The sequence below is a fragment of the Belonocnema kinseyi genome, chromosome 5, assembly GCF_010883055.1.
Source record: "Belonocnema kinseyi isolate 2016_QV_RU_SX_M_011 chromosome 5, B_treatae_v1, whole genome shotgun sequence".
In the NCBI taxonomy this organism is placed as follows: domain Eukaryota; kingdom Metazoa; phylum Arthropoda; class Insecta; order Hymenoptera; family Cynipidae; genus Belonocnema; species Belonocnema kinseyi.
Genome location: NC_046661.1, coordinates 99987990 through 100007744, shown reverse-complemented (window position 1 = coordinate 100007744; position 19755 = coordinate 99987990). Strand labels below are relative to the sequence as shown.

Below are 19755 nucleotides of genomic sequence, written 5' to 3'. Positions count from 1 at the left end.
TTCTGCTTCCGCGGTTGTGGAGAGTTATCTACTGTCGGTAAACTACCATTCGCTGATGATATAAAAGATTAATTTAAAATAATTACTTGTACCATTAGCACCTTGCCAAAAATTAGTTTTATTTTCTTGAATTAAAGTTCTTATTCTGATCTCTCTAATAGATGAATGGAAAAGCAGCTGACCGGAAATCAGAAGTTCTTTGCTTCGATTCCCAGGCGAGCGAAGAGAAAGGAACTTTTTTTCCGAGAAAAGATTTAATTTTAATGATATTCCGTACTTACCAAAATAATTAAAAAGCACCATAAGCGTAACAAGAAAACCAATTGGTAATCGCATTTTTGCTAGGTAAATGAAACTGATTTTTTAAATTTTGTGCAACTTTTTTTTATCAAAGAACTCTCATCGTCAGGTATGCTTATATATGTATACTACTTTATCAGGAGTCCAAGTCATTAATATGCCTCAAATATTTCATCATGTGTATTTAAAAAATTTACGGCAATGATAAAAAATATTTGTTTAGATTATTTACACTTAACAAAAATCACTTATTATCATTGTATAGTTTAGTGTTGTAAAGTTTTGTAGGGTGTGTCTACAAATTCTTGATGATAAAAATGTCAGATTGACAGTACAGTGGCCATAATGTATTCCAACACATTCAAGTGATTTTTAATAGTTTATTTTATATATTTTAAAAATTTAAAAATTAAATTCTAATTAATATAAAAGTTGAAATATGCGGCTACAAAGCTCTCGCTTTTACTGAAAACATTAAAGGCAGTAAAGTAATTGGAAAACTACAAATATGTACATCTATAAAAACTAGTTAGTAATGGTCTCTAAAAGCAATAAAAAATTTCAAGGTTTGCTCTGAAATATTTCTTCTTTTATTTTTTCGCAATAAAAACTTCAAGGTTTCAGAGATTCGCTCACATATGCCGGATTTTAATTAAATTTAAAGCACGATCGAAACAGTTCTGTTTGTCGATCAATCAGTCCTCAACAAATCTCATCTGATGCGAGAATAAAATCGTTTCCCGAGATTGACTTTTGCTGTTTTAAGCGATTTTAGATTTTAGACTGGCTTCTCGGATATTTACTCAGACTCGCAAAAAAGCTTCTTCGCCACTAAAAACCGATTAAATAAACTCGACCATTGGTACAAAAAAGGCAATCATAGATACGATAAAAATAAAAATACTAGTTTAAAGTGGAAAAATTTCTGCAAATTTCGAAATTAATTCTGAATTAATTTAACCAATCCTACTAATAAAATAAATAATTTAATATTTAAAAAATCAGCTTTAACCTATAAGTTGTATTTATTTCAATGACGGAATATTTTAGTTCGACAGAGATGAATTTTCAAAATTGTCTCGAAAGTTATATCTAATTATCAACAGGTTCAAATATATTATGGCTGTATATTCCACAAAATTTTGATAAACGGAAGCCGATTAAATGCTCTCTGGAGTCTGCAAACAATGTGATTTATTACAATCACATACATTTACGACCTGAAATAAAATTTGTTTCTTTTTCTCGATTCCATTTTGGCTATCGAGATATGATAAAACGAGACATTTGTCAATAATATTATTACACAGGCATTTATTTAATTTTGACTTGCTCGACATAAAAAAATGTCATTCTGAATATCACAGATCGTTTCATTTTCATTGAAAAGGTTTAATGTCTCTCTTTTATTTACACACTTATCTACATGGCATAGGTAAGATATAAAGGGTTTTGTACAAAATAGTTGATTTATGTAAAAATGTTATAAAATAAAGAATTTAGTTCTTAGTTTATGCAAAAATAAAATTTAATGCTTCTAGACTTTTCAAGCATTATAACCTGTAGGAAATGGTACACGATTTAGAAAATGGGTCTTACATACTTAGCCATTACAATTTAAATGTCATCATTATTATTAAATGTGTGGACTAAATGCTGCTTATAAAAAAATTATTTATATAGATTTATATATGTAATTTAAACCATTCTATATCATTAAAAGTTCTAGCTGCGACCCTTAGTAGTATTAATCATAATTATAGATATTTTTAAAGCTGCCTATTTCTGTGAAAATATTTAGCAAAGCCAAACTATATTTTTTAAAGCAAAGTCTCGACACAATTTTGGTTTTCATTTTTCTGATTTAGATGGCTCAAGCTTTCAAATTTAGTGTCTTTGCATATATTTGTTTAATATTAAAATTTTAAAACAAATCTCTTTACTGGTTTTCTAAATAATTCAAAAGAGCCACAGTGACCCAGTGATGGTCACCATACTGTGTACTTTACAGAAATTGTATTGTAAAAAGTGCTATTTCTGTAAGAATATATTGCGAAGATAATTAGCATGGCAGTATTATAAATGATAATAAACGTTAAGGCCATGCAATACAGATCCAATTCCTATTTAAAAAATTAACGAATTTAAGGAATTCTAATCAGAATAAGGGTAATGCTAAAATTTGTTGGAGGACATTTTTTAAAGGGATAAAGTTTTATTCAGACAACTTCGCGTTTTTCAAAACATGTGTGTTGTCATGGAAAAAGAAAAAAAAGTTTAACCGATATAAGGTTAAAGTTTATTCTGTAAAGTTTATTTTACTTGCAGCGAATCTTTGATCGGAAATCGATGTAAAGTTCATCTTCTGTTTTTTCTGTGTAAAGAATCCAAAAAATCAATATGATTTAAATGTGTTAAAGCTAAATCAAATATAATGTGAAAGAATTCAAACATAGGAAGCGTCTGTTGAATCTTGAGCTTCACGCTCGTTAACGTGTTTAAGTTTACTTTAGGCGTTTGATCTTTATACTTTTCCAACGTTTTTTCATAGTCCTTTTGAAATTATAAGTCAAACCATTGACAGAAAAGTGAAATTTATTATTTCGAATTAAATTTTTTACGATTAAAACGAAAACTGTGTGCATCTTATCAAAAAACGCTTTAAAGCATTTTTTGTCTATCTCATATGCTTTTTCTGCAAAACGGAATTAAAAATTTTTTGAAAAGAATTTCGATGAGCAAAACCAGAAAAGTTGGTTAACTAAGAAATTTGTCTTTTCTACGTAATCCAATCAAATAGTCTTTGTATTTCCCCTAGATTTCTGCACAGACCTATTAAGACTAAAGGTCAAAACATCGACAACTGTAATTTGGCGATTGAGAATTCTCCTTTGTTAAAGCTCCTTCGGCTTTAACGAACACATTCTCATAACGTGTCTCAGCCTTGCACTCGATTTTGTCCAAAATGTTAACTTTTCTACATTATGTTCTGTTTGGCTTCAAATGTCCATTTTCGTTTGGTTTTTTGGATTTTGAAAATCCTTCTGGTAATTTTTATTTGACCAAAAAAAGTCATTGTTGCCTAAAAAATTCTGAAAAAGCTCTAAATTTTTGAATTTTCATCAAAAACGGCTGGTTAACAAACTCGCTCTTTCTTTTCGGTCCCATAAACTGTGTTTCAAAGTACAATTCAATCCGATTAGTCTTTCGAAAGTTATCGAGTATACAGACAACCATAACAACAACAAAAACGACGCTGGCCAAACAGACAGACACCGAAGTAAAAACTTGCTTTTCTGATTCAAAGTGCCTCAAAACGTCCATATTCGATGAAATCCGCGAAAATCTTTTTTTCCAATAGAACTATAATACCTTCTCATTATGGATGAGAATGTAATAGATTTTTCTTGATCAGTGAGACTCAAAATGTCGATATTTGATCAAATTCGGGAAAGTAAATTTTCATATAAGACTTTTGCCTGAGATTATTAAAATTTCAGATGAAAATGAGTAAATTAGGCACCATGCGTCTATAAAAAGGCTTTATCAGTCGATTAAGACCTGAATTAGATCTTTAAAAACAAGGTCAATAGCAACCCTGAGCAATGACTACTAATATCCCCTAGCAACGATCAACATCAAATCTTGGCAACAATTAATAAAATTCCATGAAAACGAAAAAACAGCATTTAAAAACGGTCAAAGTTAAGCCTTAGCAACGCCAAAATAACATCTCTTAGAAACGGTTAATAACAAGCCTTCGATATGATCAATATACCTCTACGACCACTAATATTCTCTGGCAAGAGTCAACAACAAACCTTACGCACGGCTAATAACACCCCCTAGCAACAGTTAAATAACAACCCTTAGCAATGGCCACAAACATCCTCTAGTAGTGCTTATTAATAAACTTTCGCAAATGTCAATTTACAAGCGGTAAATACAACCTATAACAATACATACTACGGGCAATAATAACCCTTAGCAGCGGTAAATACAACTGCCTGGCAACCAAAGATAACGAACCTTAACAATTGTCAATAACGTCCCATAGCATTGGGTAATAACTTTTCTCGCAAAGTAAAATTAGCAACTACCACTAACATCCTTTAGCAACAATCAGCAAGAACTCTTACAAACGGCTGAAAACTTGTACCTACAACGGCTATAATAATCCTTAGCGATGATAAATACAACTTCTTAACCAAGGACAATAACAATCTATGCAAAAGGCCAATAACATCCCTTAACAACGGAAAATAACAGCACTTAGCAAAAGCCACTTACATTCTCTAGCAGCTATTAGTGACAAACTTTGGAAAATGTCAAAACCAACGCTTATCAACGGTCAATAATATCCTCTAGCAACGGTTAGCAACAAACCAAAGTAACAATCAGTAACGATTTATAAAAATCGCTAGCAACGTTCAACAATAACTCTTAGAAACGATCAATTTAACTTCATAGCTCTAGTGATAGAAATGGTACCAAGGGATACAAGAGGAGTGATAAGGGGATCCTAAGGGATAAGGCGGATCTCGATGGATAAGGAGAGTTCAGAAGATAGAAGGGGCATCGTGTGAAAAGGAGTGTCCCGTTGGATAAGGGGTTATCGTGAGGAAAAGAGTGATTAATTTTGATAAGGGGGATCCCGAGAGATAAAGGAGGTACTCAGTGATAAGTGTGGTCATCTGAAATAGGTAGTGTCTCATAAGATGAGGGGAGAGATGTGGTACCCTGTGATAAAAAGAGTCCCGTGGAATAGGTGGTGTCCTGTAGAATAAGGAGAGTCGAGAGGCATAAGGGGAAACCCATCCAATCCAGTATTTCAGGGACTCTGTGATTAAGGGGGGCGATAGGTTGGGTCCCATGAGTTAGGAAGAGTTCAAGAGTCAGGGATTCCCAAGGGACAAAATTATAATTTTGCAAGCATGGCATTCTAAGTTACCCCAATTTGTACCCTTTGTGGAAAAAGGATGAAAGGATTCCTCGTCTCGTCGGTATGTTGAGGTCCTTTTAACAAAATAGGTATTATCCTGGGCAAAATGGTTGGCTGGTCTGGCATAAGTGTTCTCGAGCGTGTAACAATGAATTATGATCGTCATAGCCACGGATTTCCTTCGCTTGTGCTGTTTGTGCCGGAGTTCTAAAGGTTACGACAGGATTTACTCGTGAACCGTGTAAGTGATAAAGCATCACATGTATGTGCAATTTGCATGTGCCAGAAATTACGCAAATATTGATAAGTTTTGAAACTTTGGAAATTTCTAGTCATTTTTAAATGTGTAATTTTATAAATTACCGAAATTTTCCGGAAAGTTAAGGTATCCTAAATTTTTCAAAAATTAGTATTAATTCATATTAGTTCATGTTAATTTATATAAAACTTATAATAATTTATCAATAATAGATTGTATCTTATCACTTCGTGTTGGTTTACTACACACAATCACTTTTTTAAACTAAACATTAAAGTGGTAGTGACCGATTAGTGATGTTTCCAACGCTTGAAAACTGCCTTAAAAAGACAAAATGAATAAAGGTATCGAAAAGCAAGTATTTTATGGTTAAACCGAAAAAGGTGTGGTTAAGTACCTTTTGATACTTGTACCAAAGAATTTTGTTGCTAGGACCAAATACGCATCCGCGCATGCGGAAACCGCCCGAAGTCCTAGTTTTTAATATGGCTGATATCAACTAATATGTCAGAGAAAGCAACGTATTATCGTTCTGATCTTTTAGGAGTTTTCAAACAGTTTTGTATAACATACAGTTTAATTGTGTGAAAATATTTTCAGGTATTCTTTGGAAAAATTCTACTGCTATATTGTGAATTAAAAATATTTTATCTTTAAAATAAGGTTCCTATAGAAAGTCACAGTGGTGATTGTAATTTTAATAGATTTTTCTTTACAATTTATTATTCTAGCTTCTTTATTTTGTTTCACAAAGTAAAAACAAACTATTCCTTGGTTGAAAAAAGTTAGAAAAAGTGAAAATGTTTTGTTTTAGTAAAATCCATTTGATTGGAAAAGTTTTTCGGTTAACCAAAATTTAATCTATAATCATGAATTATCCTGATGAAATTTAATTATGATTAATTAGGCAAATTGCCTGCAGATTAAACGCATTTCATTAAATCAATTGACTTTTCTCACTTTTGCGTTTACTCGCATAAATCAGGTATTGTATTATATCAACAAAATACAAATTTTCCTTTAAAAAAACAATCTTGGTACTTGAACTACATAACTCTATTGCTTCTACAAAAATATGGTTACATCTATACAATATATTTGATTAACCAACAACCTTTTTGGTTGGATCAACCAAACGGTCCAACAAAATAATTCCAACAAAATAATTCTGTTAGCTAAGCTAAATGCTTTTGTGGCTTCTATAAAAACCAAAAAATTTGTTTGGTACAACAAAATTTTATATACATGCAGTAAAGTATATAATTTACAACCTTTTTAGACTTTTTATTTTCTAATCTTAAGGAGAAAGTATTGATTTTATGTGAAAATTGAGTTACAAGAATTACATTTTTTTTACCTTTTTGAAATGACTGATTGATAAAAATGGATTTAAATTTGATTTCTGTTCTTGTCGTAATTTTCGCTGTCGTCGCCTTTAAGAACGATAACTTGCAGAAGGAATTATGTGATTCTATTGCGCTTTGGTACACATTTTTAAAATAAGACAAAAAGGTGAAATTCCTTAACCATCCATTTTTAACCAATGGCTCTGGTTTTATACATAAAAATCCAATTTAAAAAGATTCATTTTTCAGCAAAACTATGCAAGATAGTTCTTGTTTCAATCCTGAAAAATGCAATTAAAAATAAAAGAATCCATTTTCCGGATAAAATATGCAAGATACAAGAAAATATTTCTAAAAAAATTAATTATTTTAAAACGATCTACACATTTGATAAATATTATTTTTTAATAAGTCGCATACTTTTTTTTGAATCGTGAAAAATGAAATTAAAAGTGGCAAATCAAAATTAAAAAAAAAGACAGAAGATACAATAAAATGATTAACGGCAACATTCTTTACCCAAAATAGAAACTCCATTTCGAGTTGGAGAAATAAAGTATTTATTAAAGTTCGGTATAGTGAAAAATATATAGGAAAAGTTTCGAAAGCAAAGTATTGATTGAAAATTATACAATTTGTTCGAGAAGAGATTGTTTGTTTAAGAAGGAACTGAATTTACATTTTTTTGGGCTTTATATATATGAAAAAAAGTTAAACAAATTTATTGAATTTAAAAAAATACATTACGGTAAAAAATACGTGAAAATAGGATGTTCAAATCTAAAAAAATTGAGTAAGCGGTTCCTTCAATTATTGTTAGGAAATTCAAACGTTTGGCAGAAATTGAATATCAATAAACAAGTAAATCATATACGGAAAAAATTGTACATAAAACGTATGTTTTGAAATTGTTTTTGTTGTTTATAAAAAAGGAAAATCGAAATATTTAAAGTTCAAGAATAGAGAAGAACAAGTGTAAGTTTTTAATTCTTAAAGAATCTATTTTGGAAGGTCCTTGAATTAAAAAAATGAAACTTTTTTCTAAAGCTGCAAAAATTTGTTTTCAAACTTCTTCAATGTTAAACTATCGATATATATATATATATATTCACATCTTTAAAGACTCCTAACTATCAAAGTATTAAGCATTTTAGATCTTCATTTGTACCTATTTCTTCATTAAATTATTATCAATTCATTTTTGTTCCTAAAGTTAAGAAATACTATTAATAAATATAAAAATTGTTTTTTTTTGTTGAATTTTTAATTATATTAAAAAAATATATTACCTGGTGTTCGAAATTCTATTGTTGCTCCATCGACTGTAACTCTTCCGTCTCTTTCGACTCGACGAAAAGCGACATCGTGCCAAACACCATCATCGACTCGACCTTTTGAAGCTCTGACCTTAATTGGTCCACTTCCAAGGTCAGCATGCAGATACAGATGACCACCCAGAATTTCGAAAGCGAAGAGATCAGGCTGGAAAAATTTAATATTAAAAAACTCTGTTTAAAAATAGAATAGATGAAAAATACGATATCGAATGAAACATTTGGTAAATCGAATAAAGGGCACCAAGGAAAGTTTTAATGTTCCTAAATTTTTAGAACTACAAAAAATTGTCTTAAATAAATAAATAAACGTTTCTTACTGCCATTAATTTAATTTCTGACATTTTTAATTTGATGTCTAGTGAACGTGAGTTGTTGTAAAAAAAGTTGGTACAAAACCAAGTAAGTATAAAATGGCCTTAAATAAATTGTGCACCATTCTGCAATTGGATGGTCCAAAAGTATATAAAAAAATGTTCTGGAATTTATATGCATATCGTCCGGACATTTGTGCGAAAGCACACACAAATAATTCTATTTTTTTCTTGAGGAAAAAATCTATTTGGAAATGGCTCAAAGTCCATGAAGTTTAACACCTTTTTAACGATAAGAAAAAAAGTGGTTGTCAATTTTATTTAGAGTTGTCAATATTAGTTGCATCGAGTTGAAATTTAACATTTCTTCTCACAATTAGACATTGAATACGAATAAAATATTACTTTTTAAATATCCCCTTCATTAGTCTGTTATATAGAGTACCCAAAAACACTCATAAGTGAAACAATGGGATTTACGAGTTTTTCTTGCTAAGTATGATTTTTTTGTGGTTTTTAAACGAAAATTGTTTCTAATGCATGACATACTACTGTTCACTCATGATTAGATGCTTAAATAAATTGTTTAAAGATTTTATTATTATTTTAAGCAAGTTTTTCTTGGAATAGAGATAGAAAGTCCCAGTTTTTTCAAAAATGTTCCATTTTTTCCAATCTTCAATTAGAGTGAGGTAAGAATTAATTAATTTTAACAAAAATAAATATTTAAACGAATTCTTATTATCCTTAATAATATTCTTTGAATAACGCTAGAAATCAAGGTTTTTCTGAAATTTTCAACTTTTTGCCCACTGTGTACTTACTACTGTAACAATTAAATGTAGGTCAAAAAAACAAGTTGTTTAATTAATTTATCATTGTTTATAACTTTCTTCTCTTAGATAAGTGTTAGAAAGTTGCGGCTTCTTCTAAAATATTTAACTTTGATTTGAAGTATATTTGAAATATTCTTTAAATTTTCTAACTGAACCTCAGGGATTCCCCAGAAAATATCCAGAGGGTTTCAGGGAAGCAGAGGAAGGGTGGCTGATCTTAAAATATGTGAAATACCTCATTTTTCTTTCACGCTTTGCAATAAACTTCAATTTAATTAAATTTTGTTTGTTGTCTCTTGTATAAGGTAGCCTTTTTCCTTAAATTATTTTTTAAAATAAAAATTGGGAAGACAGAAAAAATAATTCACTTGAAAATGGGCAAAAAATTTCAGAATTGAAAGAAACCGCTATTTTTAAGCACTTATCTAAGAAAAGATAAATATAAACATTAATAAATTGTTTAAATAACAATATTCGTTCAATTGCATTCTCTGTTATTTCAATAAGTGAAGAGTGGATAAAAAGTTTAAAATTTTAGAAGAAAATGCAAGTATCTAGCATTAATGACGAAAAAAATTGATATAAAAAACAATAGTATGCTTAGATATTTTATTTTTTGCTAAATTGAAATAATAATCAACTCATTCCAATTCACAAGTAGACAAATAGTTGGAAAATTCAGAACAAACCGCAAATTTCTGGCATTCTTTAAATTTAATAATAAGAACAATAATGATAATTTGTTTAAAAATTAATTTTGTTATCTCTAATTAATTATTTAACACACTCTAACTGTAAACTGCACAAAAAGTTGAAAATTTCAGAAAAACCGCCATTTACAGCCTTATTCAAAGAGAACATTAGTAACAATGATAATAATTTGTTTCACAATTATATTTGTTTGCATTAATTAACTGTGACCTCACTCTAATTGAAAATCGGACATAAAGTAAATTTTTTTTTAAAAACGGTGACTTTTGATCTATTCTAAGAGAAAATTTCTAAAAATAATAATAAATTGTTTAAACATATAATTATCAGTATAAAGTAGTATTTTATGTATTAGCAAAAATTTGCATTAAAAAACTGCAAAAAGCATAATGTAGAGCCATCTCTGAATATCTTTTCTTTTCAATACAATAATACAATACAATAATAAAATTAAAATTTGACTCTCTTATAATTTTAAATGTTTTTCATTATTAGCTTATGATTTAATTCAACCCAAACTAAACTGATTCCTCTTTTAAAAATTACTAGAAGCTTTATATTTTTTATGAGTTGAAAGAGCTTTCACTGGAATGAAAATTAAAGAAAATTCTTCTCGAATCAGAAAGTTATTTTGAGGTATTTTATATATTTTACCGTGGCAAACGAGGGAATTAAATCGTCAATTTTTCGACGATTGAAGCAATTAATTTTTCACCTGTAAATAAATTTGGAAACAAGTGCGGATTTCATAGAAACGAGCGACACGCAATCGATGCATTATTGAAAATTTCGTTAAAATAGAGTTTTTAAACGTAACGAGCTTTCACCACACGCAAAATGCATTTCGAATCGAGGCAATGCAGGTGGAAAACTGGGGAATAGTAATTCAATTATAAAGAAATAATTTCTCTTCGGTGAGTGAGCTAATTCTGGACAGCGAGCTTTTGATTATTTCAAAAGTCTGTTTTTTAATTCACGTTTTATTACAGACCTTTAATTAAAGGGCATTTTAATAGGCTTCTCATTAAACTATTCTCAATATTTGCGGAATCCAGCTCTAACTAATCCGAAACGATAAAAAATCGAGACGAAATTCCAAATGGAAAAATTCTTCACGCAAGGGATTATTAACAAAATTTTCTATATTTTAAAATCAGGACTTCAATATGCAATATTTAAATTGATATTAAATATTTTAAATAAAAAAGTGGAAAATATTGCGCCTTAATTTACTGGTAATAGATTTGTAAAAATTAATACAAAGGATGGAAACATTGTTCTTAGAATTTTTTTATTGAATTAGTATTGAAAAAAGAAGTGAATGACTATTTCATCTATTTTTAAAATCGTTTACGCATGTATACACTCTGCTTGCAAATTTTAACGACAAAATATTATTATCGACTGACCCGAATCCGCTGGCAAAATTATTTTATATTTACTCAACGGTGAAAATCTATCAGAATTATATTAAAGCATACAATATAGGAAAAATGATTATAAAACAAATAAAAAAGACTTTTTTCGTATTCTAGATAGTTTGTCTACAAAATGGAATTTTTTATTTTTCATTATTTTTTTGTGCAATCAAAATTTGAATTTTTGATTTTTGAAGAAAATCTAAAAATTAGTCATAAGTATCTTATAGGTATTTTAAAAATAAATGTTTTTCTTTTCTTGACTTTTTTTCATATCGTGCGTTTTTTGGCTTAAAATTCTGATTTTCGGTTGTTTTAAAAAAATTTGAAAACGCTATAATTCTGAGAATTTTCTTCTTATCGAAAAAAGTCATAAAGATAAATTGGTTTTTTAAATACTATTAATATCCATACATAGAATTTTAAAATTCAGAAAAAAGTGGTCTACAAAATTTTCAAAATGCGCTCACTTTTTGAATTTTCATCAAAAATGGTTGGTTAATAAACTCGTCCTTTCTATAAGGACTTAAAACAAGTGTGCCAAGGATGAATTTGATTCGTTCATTTTTTCGAGTGTTATTGTGTTTACGGAGGGAAGGCCGAACGGACAGACAGACAGACGCCAATTCAGAAGATTACACGATTTCGAATTGTAATGTTTTAAAATGGAACAGTTCAAATTTTGTTTTAATTCATAAATTTAGTGTTAATAATTTTGAGAATCGTGTAATTTCTAGAAATCGATTTATAATGAAAAATGAATAAATTACATTTTCAACCAAATTTCACATTTTAGTTGAAATTTTATTTTAAGAACTCGTATAATTTCATGATAAGACGTTTAAATGTTTTCAGATCCCAATTGATGAACTTAAAATGTTTGATTCCAAAAGTAAATTGCTGAAGAATTTTGATAGTTTATTCTAAAACTTTAGAGAAAATGGCTCTTTGTCGGATCCAGTTGAGGTAAAAAATCCACTAAATTTTAAAAAGTTATTAAAATTGTAGAATGACTTCTAAAATCTTATAAAATTCACAATCATCATATTTGCCAAATTATTTCGCAATGCACTTTTTTTCATAATTTTTACATTCTCATTCATGGGAGTGTAATCGTCCAAATTTTCGATCTTTGGTTTTTAACAGATCTTTACGTTTTCGAAGTTTAAGTTCGTTAAACAGATATTTTCGATCAAAATAAAAATTCAGAGCATTTTCTAAATTTGGAAAAAAAATGTTGTTTAAATTTTAGTATTTTTGTCAAAGTTTCTTATAGATGCGTAAAAGACTTGCAAATTATGGAAATAAAATTTTTAATTCCGGTGAAAATTAAAAAAGTTGTATACTTTCTAAAATTTGGAAAATTTTAAGAAAAATAGAAAAAAAATATTTTTCTGATCGATTAGAAAATTTCATTTAAATTCATCAACAGATAACGAATATATTTAGAAAATAAATCAGTTAAATTTTTTGATTAGAAAACAAGTTCAAAAAGTTAGAGCTTTTTCAGAACTAGAATACAAATTTTTTATGAGTTTTAGAAATTTTTTTCAAATTTTCTGGTACTCGGCAAAAAGACTCGCAAATTATCCTCATGCCATTTGTAAATTCGATGAAACTTCAAAAAGTTATATGATTTTCAACATTTAGAAATTATTTATATTGATTCATATATGTAATTTAAGCCATTCTATATCATGAGATGTTCGAGCTGAGACCATAATTATAGATATTTTTAAAGCTGCCTATTTCTGTGAAAATATTTAGCAAAGTCATAATTAAAAAGCACCATGAGCGTAACAAGAAAACCAATTGGTAATCGCATTTTTGCTAGATAAATGAAACTGATTTTTAAAATTTTGTGCAACTAACTGTCCTCTAAGGTAACAGGATTTTCAGTTAAAATCAGATGAAATAGAGACATTATAGCTTGTTTGTAAAGATTACTGAATTTTCTGCAGTTCACAAAATTTCTAGTTATTTTATGAATTGAAGGATATTTTCTGTAGCATATACTAACATCTTTCTGTCCAAAGAAAAGCTTTACATTGTAAAATATAATCCAAAAGTCTGTAAATGTTCCAGAAAATACCCGTATATTCATTACAGAAAATCTTTGCTGTCCCTATTTCAACTTGAAATCTTGAAACATAGCAAATTTTTTTGCATGAATATTTTTCTAACCTGTTTATCATTTCAGGAGGAATGTCATTAACACTTTCGTAAAAATATCTATTTTCTTCTTTTTTGCAAGAACTTTGAAAATGTTTTACAAAATAAATATTTTCAACTTGGGCCAACTGATCAAAGAATTTTTTTAACAACTGTAATATTATCGAGACAAAATTAGATGCTTCGAAAAGAATGATATAAAATTCATATATTGTTTATGAAATTCTTTTAACCGAATAAAATGGCCGTAATAGTGTTTCCATATCATGTATTTTTGAAGAATTAAACCAATTTTGTATTATAAAAATTATCTATTAGTTTTCGAAATATTTCATGACAAAATAATTTATTTGAAAAATTGTAATTTTTTACGTTCAAGCCTTCTATTTGTATTTCTAAACATTTTTCTTGCTTTTACTTATATATTTTATGTTGATTAGAGTTTTAAAAAACAATAAAAAAGCTTTTCATGACAATTAGCTTGTTATGACAAAGTATGATTTTTGACGATAATTTTCTCAAAAAGCATAAATTTCTTCCAACTTTTTTTTGAAGATCTATAGAGCTCTATCAACTCTCAAGTGTACTTTACCATTTTTTTGTGTAAAAAATAATTTGGATCTTGAAAACGTTTTTGTGCTCCCCTGAAACATTTGTTTCTTGCCATTTACATTGTTATGCCAAAAACCATTTAATTTTTTATTTTAAAGCTTTGAACATTCTTACTTTTGTTTTTCTTAATTTGTAAAAAAACATATTTTTCTACAAATTACAGCAAACTCGGGCTAAACGGCACATATTTTTGGAAAGCGGCGCACCCTTCATCCTGTATTTTTGAATGCACTATTTGCTTCTTCTAGCTAAAAATTAAAGAAGCTTGCAACTTAAAATTGTAAAACTTCATTTGCGAAATCTAGAAAAAGCGATATCGCATTTTAAATACAGAATTAAGGGTGTGCCGCTTTCCCCACATATGCGCCGCTTAGCCCCAGTTTATGGTTGATTCATAATTACATCTTTAGTAGTCGAAACCTATTTTTTAATTCGGTTTGAGAGTTTGTATTTGTGATTTTATCAACGGAAATAAGATTTACGGAAAAAGATGCGATTGAAATTCACCGCATAAGAGCGAATGACCCAACTTTTTGAAATATTGCTTTCGAGCATTGTCCCATATTTAGGTGAACGGAAAAGAGTATAAAATGAAGGCACTCACCCGAGTCAGCGCTCCACTTCTGCTGTACATGACCAAGCCATTGGGTTCGTTGGTACGAATTTTAAAAGATATACTCCCGGATTTGGCTGCTTTCCAAGGTGGTAAAACCTGAAACAAAGAAAGGCGTTCGCTATCTTTCTGTTATGATAAAAAAGAAAAATGGAACTCAGTCGGAGCAAGCCGGACTCAGTTGAGAAGGGCGGGAACCCATTTTTGTTTTAAATGAATGATCTGCAACAATATCTAAATCCGCATCCGTTCTCTCTTATTTGCTTACCTGCTTTGCCTTTTACTCAAGAGGGCTAATTTACTAAAAGAATTTATGAAAATTATTCAAATTTCGGTCGGGTGCTTTCCCATTAAGTTATTAGACAGTTCGTAAGAAGAATATTTTTTCAAAAATACACGTCATGTTAAGCTAGATGTTACATTCATGATACGAGTAATTTAAAGAAATCTGTATTACCATCAGAGAAAGTTACCATCGATTAATGCAGATATCATTATACAAGACTTGAAATTAGAAACCAGCACTATCGATCAAAGTAATTCTTGCCATTTTTGAGTCGATGTGAAATAAATTTTAAAAATTTAATTTGACAAATTTTAAACGTTCTTTTTCACCTATTCAGAAATTAAGATAAGTATTTTTCTGTTATTACAAGAATTACTATGATCAATAGTGTAAATTTCTAATTTCAAGGTTTGTGGAATGATATCTGTGCTAATCGATGGTAACTACCTGATGGTAATACAGATTGCTTTAAATCACTCGTATCATAAATGTGGCACCTGGTTTGAGATAGAGTGTATTTCTGAAAAAAGATTATTCTTTCGATCTCTTTAATAGCTTAATGGGAAAGTACCCGACCGACAACCGGAAGTTTTGTGATTTCATCACCAGTATAGCAAAGTGAGTAGATCTTTTTTCAGACAAAATTTGATATAAAAAATGTTGTAAATTTATTTTCCATTTAGTCAGAAATGCCGTTCAGTATTTTTCTGTTATTTGTGCAGTTAACTTGAACGATAGTGTTGATTTCTAATTTCACGGATTGTGGAATGATACCTTCACTGATCGATGGTTACTGCCTCTGATGATAATACAGATAACTTTTAATTAAAATTATATCTGTGTACAATGAAATTTGTAATCAAGTAATTCGTTATTTGATTCTTTGAAATTTGCGAACTGTGCAACGTGTAATGATTTAATGAGTGATGCGTTTATATAATTACTTAGTGAAAATGTAGTTAAAACATGAAAAAAAAATAATTAGAGATGTTCCCTTTCAAGCTGTTTAACTTATATTTGAAATCGAGCACAACATTTACTTATTTTGTATTTAATTATTCTTTCATTAGATTCCTTATTTTGTTGTGAATTATTACATCATTGCATTATTGCATAATCATATTCGTGTCTGGTTTAAATAAAAAGTAATATTGTTAAAATAATTGACTCACTCAAGGGTATTTAATATTCATTGCAGGTGGTATTTGAAATTTAGCAAAAGAAACTTGAAAAAGCAGGAAAAGGTAAAAGTGGCTTTGTAAATCTATCATGATTTTCCTGCTGAAAACTTGGCTCCGCTCTTCGAGATTAAATCTCCGAGCTCAAGGGTATTTTATTTCAGATTGTACTAACGACCGGAGCTTGTAAGTTATAACGATTTTGCACAGTGCAGTGTTAGGAGAGAATATTGAAAATTTGAATCAGCAGGTACACTTTACAATATAATTATTAATAAATTTGAATTTTATTCAAAGTTACATGGAAGATGTCATTTTAAAAACTATAGGCTGACATTTTTTTTAAAACACATTTTGTTCAAGGTGTTCTATTTTAATGATTAGAAATGTTTAATGTTAACATTGTAGAATTATTGAGTATTTATATTTAAATATTAAATGTTGAAAAATTGTTTAATATCAGAAGTTGAAAATTAGATATTTTTTCTTTCTCAAAGCTATTCCAATTAAATGTATCATTCTGGAAAGGTTAAATTCAAAAATGATTCACAGTATAACATTTTTGGGCTCTTACTATTTGAATTATATAATATTTTATTATAAAATGCTTGAAATTCTTTAAATGTATATGACTTTTTTCGAATTTCGTTAGATTTTAATGATTTTAAAATCTTACAAATCTAAAAGTTGTATTCTAGTGTTTTATATTTTAAACATATTTAGTTCCAAAATCAGTTCATTTGTAATGGCTCCAGCTTAAATATCGTTTATTTTCGAACGCTTTCAAATTTAAAAGTTGAAAAAAAATTATTTTAACAGTTTTTTGAAATCTCTTTACAAGTCAGGTTTTAATCTATTTTGTGAAACTTAAATAAAAAGTACATCTAGTATTTTAAAAACAAGTTCAAAATTTCCAATTGCTTAAAATTAATAAAATATTTATAAATCCTCTTTTCAAGTTATTGCCTTTTATCATACACTTTTTTACTAATAGATAAAAAATAGTGCTTCTTTTTTTACTAAGTGTTTAGACTTCTGCCTAGCAGAAGACCTAAGCCAGAAAAAATTTGTTAACATAAAAAATACGATATGAATAAGAAAGCCTACTTTTAGAAAAAAGGTTTTAATTCGAAGGATCTGAAAAATAAAATGAAATGCCAAATCGAAAGAAAGAGTAAGGAAAAAATAAGAAAGGACCGGTTTTATCTGATGTTGATTCATAGCGGTTAAACGCGGGCTGCATTATTCATGGGTTTAGCGTGTCACATGTACGTCTGACGGAAAATATGGCTGTACTCCTTAAGCAGTGAAACTATTCCTGCGTTGTTATACAGGTCAGTATCTTTGAATGATATGCTTTTTTTATCATCCCTTTGAATTCTATCGGCTATAAATAAAATAAATTGGCAAAAGAAAAGAGAAAATTAAATCGAATCGAGGTAAGGATAATATAAGGATCCTAAATTGAATCGAATTGCAGTTTTCGGGTTTAGAAGGTCCAAATTATTGACAAAAAAACTCGCAGTTATTTCAGGATTAAAAAATACCCGACGATATTCAAAATAGCAATGAGAATTAATATTTTATAAAAATAAATTTTTACTGGTCTGCTGCGCTCGAAAACATGTACTACAAAATTGTATTGTAGACTTCAAAACACTTATCAAAAAAATATCTGTAAATATTGTAGATTTTTTAAATCAACTTGTCTAAGCGTGCCGGACAGATTTGCACATGTACATCTGTGAATATCTGCTTCACATTATTATGGTTTCAATTAGACAGTATGAAAATATGTATTACAAGATATCTTCTTTTAAATTTTAAATGATGATAAAATAATAATCTATGTTAAAACTTCGGCTGGTTGAAACAAAGAATTCCAGTTTTTGTGGAGCTGTAGGATAACATTCATTAATTACGTGATGATGATTTTTGAAATTTTGAAATTTTTGAAGTTTTCTTAATATATCAAACAAAAAAAAAAAATTTTTCTACTATAAGCTACATTTAAAAAAAAAAATAAAATAATTTTAGAAAATGTAATGCATTTGAAATGATTTTAAAGCATTACGAGAGATTTTACTGATTTAAAATGATTTAAAATGATTTCGAGACATTGCAGAAATTACTTAGTATAAATTCAGAGAGAATCTGATTTTTCCAAGTATTTTACAAGATTTTCAGCGACATCCAGCTAGGAGCTTAAGGAATAAGAACTATTTTTGCAGATTACAAAGGATTTCATGAAATTTCAATAAGTTTTTAGAGACTTTAAGTGATATCGAAACATTTAGAAATAACTCATGGTATTATAAGAGGTACCGAAGTATTTTCACAATTTCCGAAGGTTTTAAAAGGATTTCAAGAGATTCCGAATTATTTTTTCAAAGTTTTGAAGGATATTAGTAGATTTTAAGAAGATTTCAAGGATCCGAAAGGATTTCATAAAATTTCAGAGGATTCTAAGAGATTTTAGTGGTTTCTAAGAGATTTATAAAAACTCTAAAGGCTTACGAGAGGTTTCACATTTTTAAATAATTTTTAAAGATCTTAAGAATTTGAAAAAAGTAGCCTGCACAATTTCAAAGAAAATCTCAATTTTTATAGAATTTCAAAACATTTTACAACATATTTCAGGAAATTTCAAGTGATATTGAAAGTTTTTGACGGGTTAATAGTTGAATTTGAAAGATCTGAAGGCATTTTATGAGATTTAAAAGGATTTAAAGTGATAACGAAAGATCTTAAATGATTTTAAGAGATTTCAAGGGTTTTCGATTTCAAAGGATTTTAAGAGATTTCAGAAGTTTTAAACTTGTATCTACGGATTAAAAAACATTTAAAAAGATATCAAGATATTAAAAAGAATTTGTAATGAAAATCACGATCTTTAAAGATTTCAGCGATTTCGGATATTTTACAGAATTTCAAGGATTTTAAGCAATTCTTACTGATTTTAACGTATATCCATGGATTTCAAAGGTTTATAAGTGATTTTTAGAGGATATGAGGTATTTCAAGAAGTTACGATTTTAAAGAATTTTAGGAGAATAAAAAAGATTCTAAAATACAATCAAACTCGGACTTATTGCGCCTGGATATATCTCTTCCGAGAATTGACGCCACGCCGAAGGAATAGGCGAGGGGAGCTGCGAGGGATGTGCGTACATCACTTAGGCGTGACAAAAGAGGATCGTTGTGGTAGTTGTATCGTTCTACCTTAACAACCTACCTGTGTGACTACATCAAGACGTTGCGGTTGTTCGCTTGAAGAGGGAAGCACACAGACACCGAATAAGCACGATAGCGAGCTCGCGTCGACTATCAATCGGGCTCCGATTTCTTGAAGCCAACTGAAGCTGGCGCGTCTGTTCAGATTATTTCGTGCGATTGAATGAGCTTGTCTTTGACATTGACAAGAGCGCCATTTG

General features: G+C 29.0%; 1 protein-coding gene across 1 annotated transcript in view; it reads right to left on the bottom strand.

The window, feature by feature from the left end:
• The window catches only part of LOC117173804 (neurexin-3-like), a 435470-nt gene that overhangs the window by 335039 nt on the left and 80676 nt on the right, over nt 1-19755 (bottom strand). The window contains exons 3-4 of the mRNA XM_033362447.1: nt 14849-14956; nt 8137-8329 (exon numbers count right to left, since the gene is read on the bottom strand). Of these exons, the coding sequence (XP_033218338.1) occupies nt 8137-8329; nt 14849-14956 (301 nt within the window). The remainder of the gene's footprint in view (nt 1-8136; nt 8330-14848; nt 14957-19755) is intronic.